Source organism: Vitis vinifera, chromosome 13 (genome assembly GCF_030704535.1).
Source record: "Vitis vinifera cultivar Pinot Noir 40024 chromosome 13, ASM3070453v1".
Classification (NCBI taxonomy): domain Eukaryota; kingdom Viridiplantae; phylum Streptophyta; class Magnoliopsida; order Vitales; family Vitaceae; genus Vitis; species Vitis vinifera.
The window spans coordinates 24,195,129-24,208,718 of record NC_081817.1 but is presented as its reverse complement, the minus strand read 5'-3'; the positions used below and the strand labels follow the sequence as shown (position 1 = coordinate 24,208,718).

Sequence of the window (13,590 nt, the reverse complement as noted above, 5' to 3'; positions counted from 1 at the left end):
TTTAATTTGTTTTAAACTATTTTTAAAAATTATTAAATTTTAAACTAAAATTTATAGAGTTTTCCATTTTATATAGAATATTTAAAGAAAAATGTATGAAATGTTGAATATGAGTAAATCTCAAAAGAAAATGCAATCCTCCATTGAAGTGGCCACTAGAAAGCCTTACCCTTGAAAGTGGATAGACTTTGTTAGCGAATACCCTAAAAATGCAAGTAACATTTTTTTTAATTAATTTTAAATCATAATTAAAAAATTCAAATTAAAAATAAAAATTTTTAAATATTATTTTTAAAACACTATTTTTATATTAAAGTTCTAATTTTAAATTACAATTTCCAAACAAAGCAATTAATCCATTGTGTTAAATTCGAAGTTTCAAAATATAATTTCTAATAAATTTGTTATTATTTTGAATATTTATTTAAAACATGATTTTCATAGGATATTTTGATAGCCATAAAAGTCACTTTGAACCCACACTCTATAGTAGAAAAATTGAGGAGTGGTTCGGAAAGACTTGGAATGCTTTTTAAAATCTTGAAAATGGCTTAAAAGTGATTTTCAAATACTATTTAATAGATATCATTTTTTATAAAATACTTCTCAAACCACTAAACTTTAATACAAACTTAAAAGTGATTAAGTTAAATTGATGTGATAAATTCACCTTAGGTGGAATTTGGGTGGGTTGATATGGTCCAACTCAATGTTTAAGTGAGTTTAGACAAATATCAAGGTTAAACTCGGGTTAAGTTTTTTCAACCCAATTTCAATTTAGGTTAGGCTCAAGTCAAGATTCAAATAACCTGAACTTAATCCAATTTATTTTTTTTTATTATATTTATAATGCCTATTATCTTTAAATTTTAAAGATATCAAGTTATAATTATATTCATATACTTTTTCAATTTTTTAGAAAGATATACAAGTTAATTTAATTTATTTTTTTTATTGTTATTTAAAAATTTTGTCTTATTTAATATCTAAATTTATATATATATATATATATAAATGTTTTTTAAAAATCACTATAAGTAGATTTTGAAACATGTAATCCAATCAATCCAACTGACTCGGGTTTAATTTAACAAATCCGAATTCAATCCAAATTTAGAAAAATAAAATTGAGGTGGGCTTACATTGAATACCTTGAGATAGCGATTAGGTTGGGTTAAGTTGGATTTGAATTAATTGTTTTGTAATTCGAGTTAGACTCGAGTTATCCATCAATTTGACCAATCTATCTAAGTTATAGACTTATTTAAATTTTTGATACGTAACTTTACTTATAAAAATAAAAAGATTAAATTATATAATATTTAATTATTAAAATATTAATGATGATTTAAATTAAATTGATTAATATAAATAAATAAATTTCTTATCTTCCATGGAGAAGATTTGAAATTTTTTTTAATTTTTAACAATTAAGCTAAAAAATTAATTAACTAAAAAGAGACAAACCAAAGTTAAATATGAAGAACAGAAAATATTTTTATATTTTATAATATTTCTTGATAAAAAATAAAATAATTTAAATATTTATTTTAGAAATTTTGGAATAATTTTTTTTTCAGATAAAATAATAATTTAATTTTTGATAGATATATAAAATATTCACAAAATTTGGATGCCCTCGGTGCTTTAAAGGCTACACCAAACATGAGTCTTTCTTCTCCTCACAGGCGATTGAAGAGGGTGAAGGGATGACAAGCTCGGCAGCATCATCATCAATGGAGTCTCTCATCCTGAAGCTCCATGAAATTTCTGCCGTCAAGTTCGGCTACACAAAATTTTGTTCTTTTTTAATTTTTTTTAATGTTTTTTGGTTTCTTGGTAAAATCTTCAAACAAGCATTATTTGTTTGGCTTGAAGTGAAAAAATCTGAAGTTGAATCAAGCTTAGGTGATAGAAGATTGGAGTGCTTTGAGGTCCCAAATCATTAAGAGATGAGTCTTTCCTGTTCTTTTATTGTATTTTCTCAGCAACCAAACAGAGAAAATGAGAAATTAATTTATATTTTTCACCTTTTCACGTGGCTTAGGTATTTGAATATAAGAATATCTTTAGGCAAGGTATTGGGTATTTTATCATTCCCTTAGGTTTTGAGATGTGTAGTAGGGGGAAATGTTAATTCTACTGGGGCCGTGACATGCTCTGATCATAGTATAAGCATCTGCTCTGGAGCCACTCTCCCCAGATTGGTCCCACTTGCTTTTGAGCTGTGTTTGATCAGAGTGCCCAAAAGATGCCTGAACTATTTTTGGGCTCAGCCTGGTTGGCCATAAAGTTTTAGGCCCAACCAGTTTTTCGGCTTGGCCCAGATTTTGGTATTCGAGCCTACATTGGACGTGAATTTCTTGTCCAAAATATCGTTTCAGCCTGCCCTTGGCTTTTGATGTTCAAGCCTATGACATGTTGATTTCAGTTGGATCTTCCTGAAAATGTGAATTTAAGATTGGCGGAACACCTGCTGTGGCATTGACATTGAAATTAGAAGATTGAGTTTCCATTTTTTGTGGCTCATGTTGTTATCTTCAAGTTAATATTGTGAAATAGGAGAAAATCCTCAAATAAAATTTTCAAGTTAAAATTGTAATGTTTAGTTCACAACATAGTACAGCATTTTGGTGAGGAGAATATTTGAAAAGAAATGTAGAATCTACTAGGCTAAAAGTTACCTGTTGTTGCTGATGCTGCCTTGGATATTCTTGCAGGTTGGGCCAGAGATCTGCTTATTGAAAACCCATGTAGACATATTCCCGGATTTCACCCCCGATTTTGGTTCCAAACTTCGATCGGTATGGATATACTTTAAGTTTCCTTTGACCAGGTTTTTATTGTTTTCTCTTTTTGAATATTTTACTGTTTGGAATGAGTTTGCCTTGTACAAGATGAGCACTCTGTTTCTTTGCATTATGGATAGTTGTAGCATGCACAGATTATCTACTGCATGTAGTGAGCAAAATTTTTCCACATTGCATTGGACTGTTCTATTGCGCTTCGCATAAAACTTGAAGAACTAAATTGCCCCCCATTTTAAAGGGGGTCCAAATATCACTAATGATGGTAAAGGTTTGAATTGACGCCATTTTGTGGAATCCTACTAATCAATCCTATACCAGCAATGCTGTTGATGCCTCACATTTCTTTAATGGCCCCATTTTGAATGATGGGCTACATTATGGCATCATTGAAATTCAATGGTACAGGAGACCTGCCCTGAATATATATATATATACATGTATGTGTGTATGTATGTATATTCTTTTATTGGATTGGTGATCTATATATATTCCTAACATGCACACGCACATGCACATAAATTTGGTGGCAATGAAATTTTTTTTGTCAGTGATTAATCAAATAGATTAAGGGCACAAGAAATGGGGTTGAGGTGGGTGACCCATTTATATAATGGCAACTAATTAAAAAAAATGTCAATGCAATAATTCACCCTGAAAACTTTTCTTCCTGCCCTATAATCATAAAAATGGAGAAGGTTCAGTTTTCTGAAAAGTCTGAAAGTGCTTTATAGTACCCTTATGAATTATATCTCAGAACATCATCATAAAACAAGATACCGAAACGATGCACAATTGCGAACCTCATCTCTTGATCACTTTCCACAGTCCACCATTGCCTCCTTGACATTTTCCCACTCTCAACCTGAAAATATGTTAAAAGTTATAGCTTCCACATTCAGTTTGGATGATAGGTTCTGAAAACATAAGATCACTATAGACCTCTCTTTACCAGTTTACCTCTTAACTCATATTGTTCTCAATTAAACTCAATCTTTCTTTACCATAATAAATTTGCTAAATAATATCCATTTTCATGTCTTCTTATGGAAGCCATGTAGCTTGACATGTATAAAGTAGCAAATAGAGAGAGAAATGATTTATCTTTTTAGTTAATGGGATGTAGCATTTGGAAATCTTCTTTGTTTTCATATATTGTTAAAATGGTTAACATGGAAAAGCTTTCTTTCTCTGTTTCCCATAGGCCATATAGCATTATTTAGGGGAAATTTTCATTATTTTTATTGTATCATCTCTTTTGGAATTAAATTAGGCTTATAAGCTTTGATAAAAAGAAGCCCTTGAGGCCTGGCCCAAGTGGTAAAGGGATGGGGAGGGTTTGTGGGAGGTGCTAGGTTCAAGTCCTAGTAGGGACAAAGATTTACCTAAAACAAAACCAAAAAAAAAAAAAGGCTCTGATAGAAAGAATAGGCCTGTAAGCATAGATATTCTCTATTTGCTTTCCTTGTCTTTGAATTGTCAGGCATCAATGTTCCTTATGCAATAGCAGTTCCAAAGTTTTGAGTTTTGTCATTAGCTTATTGGGTAGTCTTATTGTAGTTATTGTTAAGTTATTGTTGATTCTATGTTTAATCCTTTTGAAGATTGCAGAGAGATATAACTTCTTAATCTTTGAAGATCGTAAGTTTGCTGACATTGGTAACACAGTGACCATGCAGTATGAAGGGTGAGTCTCACTTTTCTTGCATCTGGTATGTCTTAATTTCTTTTTCTGTTGCTTTTCTTACATTTTCTTAACAGCTCTTGGCACTACTATTTGCAGAGGTATCTTTCGGATATTGGACTGGGCAGATATAGTTAATGCTCACATAATCTCTGGTCCTGGAATTGTGGATGGTCTGAAACTGAAGGTTTGCATTAATAGTTTAACCTAATATTAGTCTGGACTTGTAGAAAAGCCTTAGAACTATTGTTTCTCTAATTTCTTATTACTCTTGCAATGTTTGTAGGGTTTGCCTCGTGGTAGGGGCCTGTTGCTTGTTGCAGAAATGAGTTCTTCTGGTAACCTTGCCAAGGGAGACTACACAACTGCAGCAGCAAAAATTGCTGAGGATCATTCAAATTTTGTGATTGGTTTCATTTCAGTTAATCCGGCATCATGGCAAGGGGGGCCAGGAAATCCAGCATTCATCCATGCAACCCCTGGAGTTCAAATGGTGACTGGTGGTGATGCATTGGGACAACAATATAATACTCCATATTCAGCATTCAACAAAGGGAGATTTCTTATTCGATTTTGAAGTGACAACTACAGTAGTGGTCAACAATGTTGACTTGGACGGAGGATTTAGGGTAGGTTCCAGGCAGGCTTTCTTCGAAAGAGAAGGAATGACAGTAATGGATTCGGACAGACGCTTACGGTGCCTCTTGTGGAATCTGGTCCTCAAGTTGGAAGCCATGTCCTCCTTCTCTTCCTCTTCTTCACAAATAATAGGAGGCATAGGTTGCATAACCCCTGCTTCTGGTTTGTTTCTAGAAGATGAAGAAGACATAGAGGAAGAAGAAGATGAAGCTGACGATGAATATGGGGAGACAGGAGGTGGAGTCCTCGCCTTTTGAATAGGACGAGCCATAGTCTTTTTCTTTTTCTAAGCAGGTGGACGGACAACGGAGTTGGAAAACGAACGTCTAGCAACTGGCACTTGCCTCAATGTCCCTTCTTGGCGTTTTTTCTCCCGTTCCTCTTAACGAGCCTAGCGTGCCTCAGAATCTGCCAAACGAGCAACTTCGTAGAAAGGCAAATCCTTTAGCACGAAGTGTTCACCAAGCACCAGAGACGAAGGGGTTAGCCAGGGAAACATAAGAATGATAAACGACTTAGGACTGCCAATCAGTGCCAAAAGGTTTTTGTCCAAGACGAGAACTTTGTAAGCCCATTCAACAACGTCTATTTCGAACAACTTGTTTAGATGGGCAAATGAAGCCTTTTCCACCCACTTTACAATGTGTTCCTGCCTCTCCTTACCTGCATTAGACGAACAGAAAGATCGTGAGTAGATTCACAAAAAAGAGGAAATAATAGCAAGGTATAAAGAAAGTGACAAAAGCATAGCTTACTCGGAATCTTCAACGAACGTTGTGGAGAAAAAACTCTGTCTGGACCATCATATGAACCACTCTAAGGCTCAGACACCAAAACATGCTCCTTGACCTAGCCTTTACATGAATTTGGAATACCAATCACTAGTTGGAGGGAAGAAATATGGGCGGATAAGCTGAACCTTTCATTTTGGCTCATTTTCAGAGTATAGATGAACGAGACTTCCAATAGGGAAAGATCCAATTGGAAGAGCATATCCAACACGCTACACCCTATCAATAATCGGACAATATTCGGATGAAGAAAAGTTGGGAGGATTTGCGTGAAATGAAGGTATTGTTTGAAGAAGGAAGGAATGGGTAAACAAAGCCCATTAGCAAACCACTCCTTGGTGAAATACATCATGTAGTTCGGAAGGTTAGCAGAGAATAGAGCCTCACCATTAGTTAACTGAATTAAGATAGTGTCCATAATGTGAAAACGAGCTTGAAATTTTTGCTTGGATAAGACAGCAACTGGACGGTTCGGTCTAAGGTGCCCGACTCTAGTATTTTTCTGTCCACTTTGTTGAGGCCTTCCGCTGGTAGAAACAACTTCCCCTTATTCCATTAGACTAAGTGGATTTGGGTCATATAGAAACCTGCGTTGGCCAATCCGCCTTTCAGCGTTGCTTCAACAATACAAAAATGTGCCTAGACAGACCATAGTCCGAACCTAGACGAATTTGGCTATCGAAACTTGCAAAGCAAGTCTCTTGGCCAATGATAAAGGAAGAGTCATGCCCATCGCCCCAACGTGATGACAACAAAAAAGCATGAACCGATGACATAAACACAATGACGACATAGAAGCAAGCGGGGACACTGAAAAACCTTAGATTTGGATATCGGTACACCTGTTTCCTCCCCCAAATAAGCAACAAGAACGATCAAGAAAACACAAAAAGAAAAATCTAGAATCTGGACATCGGTATGTCCATTTTCTCTCTAAACAAACAAGAATAATACAACCCAAGGAACAATTGCAAACACAACAAAGGAACGAACAGACGGTAGAAAACTTACCAAAACCAAAACTGAAGACGCTCTCTAGCGAATAAGAGTTCCTACGGTGGCAAACCAGTTGACAACGGTGATGAAAGCAAAAAAGAATAGCTGGTGGCAAGACCAATGGCAGGGAAAGAGCAGCACAGGCAAGAGAACTCTGAAACGGGAGAAAGTGAAAAGGTGACCCAAAAGTGTGGAGCTTTACTATTTATAGGGAACAAAAAACCTAGGCACTCCAAGGGACATGTCGCCTGGCAATGCTTTCCAAAGCCAAATAAAGAGACACACCGTTGAACAACTAGCCTTGATTGATGTGACACATTATTAAAACCCTAAATGACACGCATTCCTTGGTGCCCAAAAACTTGAAAAAACAGATAATTCGTCCTACCTCAACCAGTCAGCTACCCGATCGAGCATAGCAAACAAATTAGAGGGCATTGTAGGGAGCGCTTGCCTCCACGTGGCCTCCCCAAACTTAAGACCCTTTGGTCGGCCAAGGTAAGTAGATAATCTGTCTAGGATCACTTTATTTGGGCCAAGATAAGCTCCGTCTGGTGTAAGAGGTGAGAAGATTTCCTTCTTCTACAATGCCAGATGGAATGAACAGACCAAGCTGACTAGGACTTTTAGACAAACAAATCAACCCAATCGAAGTTTTCGGGCATTGAACAAATGATTAATCACACCTGATGCTTGAGCGATGGACTAGACGACATTTACACCCAAAAGTCAGTGTCAATTAGTTGTGAAATAGAAAAGCACTTAAATAAGGTTATTATTATGTTTGGTTCCTAGAAAGTATTAAGGAAAAAATACTAAGAAAAATAGTTTTCTTATGTTTAGTTTTACTATGAAAAATATGAAAGAAAATAAAATATAATTAAAATTAGTTTGAAATTTATATAGTTTGAAATTATTTAATATTAATACTACCATGGAAAAACAAAAATAGGCAATATGAAAAAAAAATAGAATAAAAAGATATAAATTTATGTGAAAAACCTTAAATAGAAAAAATCATGAGCAGAGAGGAGAAGGAAATCCACTATATGATGACTTATGAAAAATTTCAAGCAATGTTATTAAATAATAACATGGATATTCTAGTGTACAATTTGTATTACAAAAACCATTTTCGTTTCTTTTCTCTTATTTTAAACACCACATATACGTCCACTAACAACAATGCAAATTCATCTTTTACACGCAAATTCATCTTTTACACCCTGTCTGGGCCCTCACCACTCCCAACAACTCCATGCTGATACCAACAAGTTGGAGAGTATTTTATTAAATGCCTCACATTCCCACAAATTGGTGAGCCCCATAAAACTAATCAAAATCAACGTGAGGTTCAAAATCAAAATTAAAATTTGATTTTCCTAAGACTTAACAAGTTAGTTTTCTTAAGTAAAAATTGCGTGTCTTGTTGACCATGGAGTGGAGTCGTTATTGTTGTTGGGATGCACGAAACGATAAACGTGAATTACGTGTCTTGGAGTCCCTGCAGCCTCGTGAAAATTTAAGAAGGCTCACAATTGCATTTTATGGTGGATCCAAATTTCCAAGTTGGTTAGGATATCCCTCATTCTCAGTAATGGTGGAACTAACTCTCAAAAATTGCAAAAAATCCGTGTTATTACCAAATCTGGGTGGACTATCGGTGCTCAAGGTTTTGTGTATTGAAGGTATGAGCCAAGTTAAAAGCATAGGTGCTGAATTTTATGGAGAGAGTATGAATCCTTTTGCATCTTTGAAGGAGTTGAGGTTTGAGGATATGCCAGAATGGGAAAATTGGTCTCATTCTAATTTCATCAAGGAAGATGTGGGAACATTTCCCCATCTTGAAAAGTTTTTGATAAGGGAATGTCCAAAACTGATTGGGGAATTACCGAAATGCCTGCAGTCCCTAGTAGAGCTTGAAGTGTCAGAATGTCCGGGATTGATGTGTGGGCTTCCAAAACTTGCATCTCTCTCTCCGTGAATTAAATTTAAAAGAATGTGATGAGGCAGTATTGGGAGGTGCTCAGTTTGATCTTCCATCCCTCGTTACTGTAAATCTCATCGAGATTTCAAGATTGACATGTTTGAGGACCGGAATTACTAGATCCTTGGTAGCCTTGCAAGAATTGAAGATATGCAATTGTGATGGGCTGACATGTTTGTGGGAGGAGCAATGGCTGCCTTGCAATCTTAAAAAATTGAGAATAGAAGGGTGTGCTAATCTGGAAAAGCTGTCGAATGGATTGCAAACCCTCACACGTCTTGAAGAGCTGATGATATGGAGATGCCCCAAACTAGAGTCATTTCCTGATTCGGGTTTCCCACCAATGCTAAGACGCCTTGAGTTGTTCTATTGTGGGGGTCTAAAATCGCTGCCTCATAACTACAACTCGTGTCCGCTTGAAGACTTGTCGATTCGGTATTCTCCATTTCTCAAATGCTTCCCAAATGGTGAGCTACCCACCACACTCAAGAAGCTTCATATTGGGGATTGTCAAAGTCTAGAGTCACTACCAGAGGGGGTGATGCACCACAATTCCACCTCCAGCAGCAACACTTGTTGTCTTGAATATTTGTGGATAGAGAATTTTTCCTTTCTCAATTCCTTTCCAACAGGGGAGTTGCCTTCCACTCTCAAGAACCTTTCCATTTCGGGATGCACAAACTTGGAGTCAGTGTCAGAGAAAATGTCACCCAACAGTACAGCACTAGTGCATTTACGACTTGAGAAGTATCCAAATCTGAAAAGTCTACAAGGATTCCTTGACAGCCTTCGGGAGCTAAGCATAAACGATTATGGAGGTCTGGAGTGCTTTCCAGAAAGAGGCTTGTCCATCCCTAACCTCGAATACCTTCAAATTGACAGATGTGAGAATCTTAAATCTCTAACACATCAGATGAGAAACCTCAAATCTCTGCGCAGCCTGACCATATCCGAATGCCCAGGATTGGAGTCCTTTCCGGAAGAGGGTTTGGCCTCTAACCTAAAATCACTTTTGATCGGTGACTGTATGAATCTGAAAACACCCATATCTGAGTGGGGCTTCAACACCCTCACCTCTCTTTCTCAATTGACTATTTGGAACATGTTTCCAAATATGGTTTCCTTCCCCGATGAAGAGTGTCTTCTTCCCATTTCTCTCATCAGCCTACGAATCAGACGAATGGGATCCCTAGCCTCCTTGGATCTCCACAAACTCATCTCTCTTCGATCCCTAGGAATCTCATATTGCCCTAACCTCCGGTCCTTAGGGCCGCTTCCTGCAACACTTACAAAACTTGTCATCAACTATTGTCCTACCATAGAAGAAAGGTACTTAAAGGAGGGAGGAGAATATTGGTCCAACGTCGCCCACATCCCCCGCATATCTAGAGGTAGTTGAAGTATGCCCATTCGCAACTTAGTTCCAAATTCTTTTATTTTTACTTTTGAGTTTTTGTTTATTTTACATTTTTCTATCTTAATGCAATTTTGTAACCAGGAGGTAACTGTCGATATCGGATGCTGGATTGAATCATAGATCACTTTCCCTTCCTTAATTTCAACTAGGTATGTTCAGCAATTCAAATTTTCTCATCTAAATTTTAAAATTGTGAGAATTTTCTTTTCTCATCTATCTTATTTCCTTGTTCTCTAAAATGTTTCTAGCGTATTTTTCTTTCTATATAATTAAATCATATTTCCTTTTGCATGCCACCCTTACGCCAAAAAATCTCATACAGATGAAATTCACATGCTAGTATGTTGTTCTCAATTATTCATTCAGTTGCAACAATTTTATTGTGGCTTAAGTTTGATCTTAAGAAGATTTCTAGTTGCACTTGCTTAGTTTAGTTCCAACTGACCTGATTTTTTCATTCAATCTTTCAAACACATTTGCTTATTTCTATTCCAACAATTTGATGAAGTTGGTTTTAGTCCATAGGAATGGTATTGGCTTCTTAATTTCTCAAATATTTAAATTAACATGTAAATATGATTGGCCTAAGATTTTCACATCCCTATGTAGAGGGAAATAGTTAGGTTTTTAACACATGAATCCATTTCAAATTGGATTTTATTTTTCAATCACAAAAATGGAAGCAGAGACCAGCCCATTATTAAGCTACTCCCATAATTCCATTAACATCAGAATAATAATCTTAACTCCCTAATTTTTCTGCACATGTAGAAAGACACAATGCATTTCAAAACTTATCACAACTCGACATTTTTCCATTTTTCTTTTTTTATTTATTTTTAAATATTTTACTCTTGTTCATTAATTTTTTTCTTTTCCATTTTTACATCCAGTATCAAGGTTGATCCTTGATTGTTCAGGTGTTCTTTAATTTCTGGAAGGGGTTTTGGCCCCATTGTTTAGTTTGGGTTCAATTGTGGGAAGCTTGAGACGCCTCTCTATGAGTGGCACTGGTGCACGAGGCTTTTACAGATAAAAAATTCATTCTACTTGTTCCTCTAACTTCAGGTAACCTTAATTTTTGCTGAAAGTTTCTTCAAGTGCTATTGATCTCAAGTTGTCCTAAGCTTTAGTCCTTTTTGCTGAAGGAAGAGCTGAATGCAACAGTTAGTGCTTGAAATCCAGAATTCTCCTGTTGTGAGACAAAATTGCTTAAAGGAGAAAGGAGAAAGCTTGGATCAGCATTGCCTACATCTCCAACATTCAGCAACATGACCTCATTGGAAATATGAATTTATATTGAATTGTGTTATTCCTACTCTAGAAGTTGAGAGATAGATCATTCTTTCCTTCAGCCAAGTATGCTTGACTAACCACAGATGCTAAAGTCTGTTTTTTCTTGGTCTAAATATGGGGTTTCACTTCCATAATTAATAGAAACTTCTTTTCTACATGTAGGAGGGAGAAAAATAATGCAGTGGCAGACTAAGTTCCTAAAAAAAGTATGACGGTATGTTATTGACTCAATCATAGTTGATGGTTTTCCCTTTTGTTGGTTGAGTAGAATTCATAGGTTTCTTTGTTGTGTAAGTCATAATTTTCATGCCATTGTATTTCTACCACTAGCTCAAGTGCTTCTTAATTAGAATTTCAATGAGCACTTTTATGGTTCATTGTTTGTATATATGTAAGTATTGAGGGGTATTTCACATTAGGGGCAATTATCACATTTGCAATGCTTGGGTTAGACAAATTCTATTAAGTTGGGCTAACCATTTTTTCCTTTTTTTTTTGGTGCTTCCTGAATATAAGGTGGTAGGTGGTGGAAGCTTGATGGATTTGCCATATAATGACTTTTCTGCTAGTTGATGGCATAAAAATGAAAGGAATTTTCACACTTATGGCTCTCCAAGAAGAACTCAACTTAACGATGTCAATGTTGTGCTTTTACATTTGTAGTGGCTCAAGCAAAATCAACCGTCTCTCATATTGGTGCTTAGTGTAGAATGTAAGAAATGTGAAGCTTGTTTTCTCCTTAGACATTAGCAACAGATGTTTTTGCAGGATTTGGTTCTCTAGTATAGTGACTCAAACATTTTTATTTTTTTAAAAGTTGTAATACCTGAGTTTTTTTTTTTTTCCTTTCTTTTTAAAAAGAAATTGTGAGAATATTGTAATATCCTTTTTACCATAGTGGATTATTTCTAGACTGGCCCGTGGTTTTTCTCTCATTATCGGAGGGTTTTCCACATAAATCTTGGTGGACCTTTAATTTCATTACTTTCACAAATGTCCATTTCTTGTGTCATAAACTTTTTTTGTCTTAGAGGATGAGGGGCTAATGACACAACTTAAAATGAAACCATAAACGTACATGTCTAGGTGCAGCTAGAACTTCAACTCCAAAAATCAACACAATTGGAAGCTTAACCCAAAATATAGTTGTCTTTTCAGTGTTGCTTAAGTTACTTAGGCTAGTGAGAAAAAAAGTTAGAAAGTCTAGAGCCTGTTTGATTATGAAAATGAGAATTATTTTCTATTGAAAATGATGTATAAAAAAATGAAATAAAATACTTTTTTATTAACACATAAGTCCAAAGCTTATTTTGTCATTGTGTATTTGAGAAGTACTCTCAGAAATGGTTTCCTTTCAAATGATGAGTGTCTTCTTCTTACATCTCTCACCTCTCTTGGAATCCGGATGATGGAGTCCCTAGCCTCCTTAGAGTATCATGCAGGAAATGGAGCCTAGATATTTTAATAATGTGGAGGAGATCTTATTAATGGATACTAATTTAAAGAGAAAGGAGAACATTGAAGAGTTAATGATGAATTGACAAAGTGATTTTGATGATTCGCAAAATGAAGGGAGCGATATGAATGTGCTTGAGTTACTACGACCTCATAGGTAGAAATCTGAAAAAGCTCATAGTTGCTTTGAGGATACCTATTTTTTTCGAAGTTATAGAAAATATTAGAGATACGATGGATATTAATTTAAAGAGAAAGGAGAACATTGAAGAGTTAATGGTGGAATGAAAAAGTGATTTTGATTATTTGCAAAATGAAGGGAATGATATGAATGTGCTTGAATTGCTATGAGCTCGTAGAAATCTGACAAAGTTTATAGGCGAATTCTATAGAGGAAGAAACTTCCCCAAATGGACAAGAGTTCTATTAATCATGCCAAAATAATTTTGAATTGGTCAATTCCACCTCTTATGTTAGCTCCTGGTGTTATACAAACTTTTAGGTTATGTTTGGCTTCA

The 13,590-nt window shown here is 35.6% G+C and overlaps 1 protein-coding gene across 7 annotated transcripts; it reads left to right on the top strand.

Moving 5' to 3' along the window:
- The first annotated feature begins 1,639 nt into the window (after nt 1–1,639).
- On the top strand, nt 1,640–12,552 carry LOC100242858 (uridine 5'-monophosphate synthase). 7 transcript variants are annotated; one of them, XM_010660863.3, is made up of 9 exons: nt 1,640–2,804; nt 4,412–4,494; nt 4,591–4,678; nt 4,778–10,295; nt 10,403–10,470; nt 11,215–11,389; nt 11,470–11,680; nt 11,780–11,831; nt 12,134–12,552. In XM_010660863.3, exons 1-4 carry the CDS (start codon nt 2,697–2,699, stop codon nt 5,066–5,068), a joined length of 570 nt encoding a protein of 189 aa, XP_010659165.1. In that variant the 5' UTR covers nt 1,640–2,696; the 3' UTR covers nt 5,069–10,295; nt 10,403–10,470; nt 11,215–11,389; nt 11,470–11,680; nt 11,780–11,831; nt 12,134–12,552. The 7 variants fall into 7 exon arrangements, with proteins under 7 accessions (XP_010659165.1, XP_059597628.1, XP_059597630.1 ...); XM_059741645.1 differs by lacking the exons at nt 1,640–2,804; nt 4,412–4,494; nt 4,591–4,678 and having other exon boundaries at nt 5,078–10,295; nt 11,474–11,680; XM_059741647.1 differs by lacking the exons at nt 1,640–2,804; nt 4,412–4,494; nt 4,591–4,678 and having other exon boundaries at nt 5,078–10,295; nt 11,780–11,823.
- Nucleotides 12,553–13,590: the final 1,038 nt, after the last annotated feature.

What these genes read in the sequence shown, in the direction of transcription:
- LOC100242858 (XM_059741649.1), top strand. Translation starts at nt 9,194, where the DNA reads ATGATATGGAGATGCCCCAAACTAGAGTCATTTCCTGATTCGGGTTTC. An exon ending in CATCCCCCGCATATCTAGAG is followed by an intron (nt 10,296 to 10,402) that starts GTAGTTGAAGTA and finishes TTTTGTAACCAG; the next exon opens with GAGGTAACTGTCGATATCGG.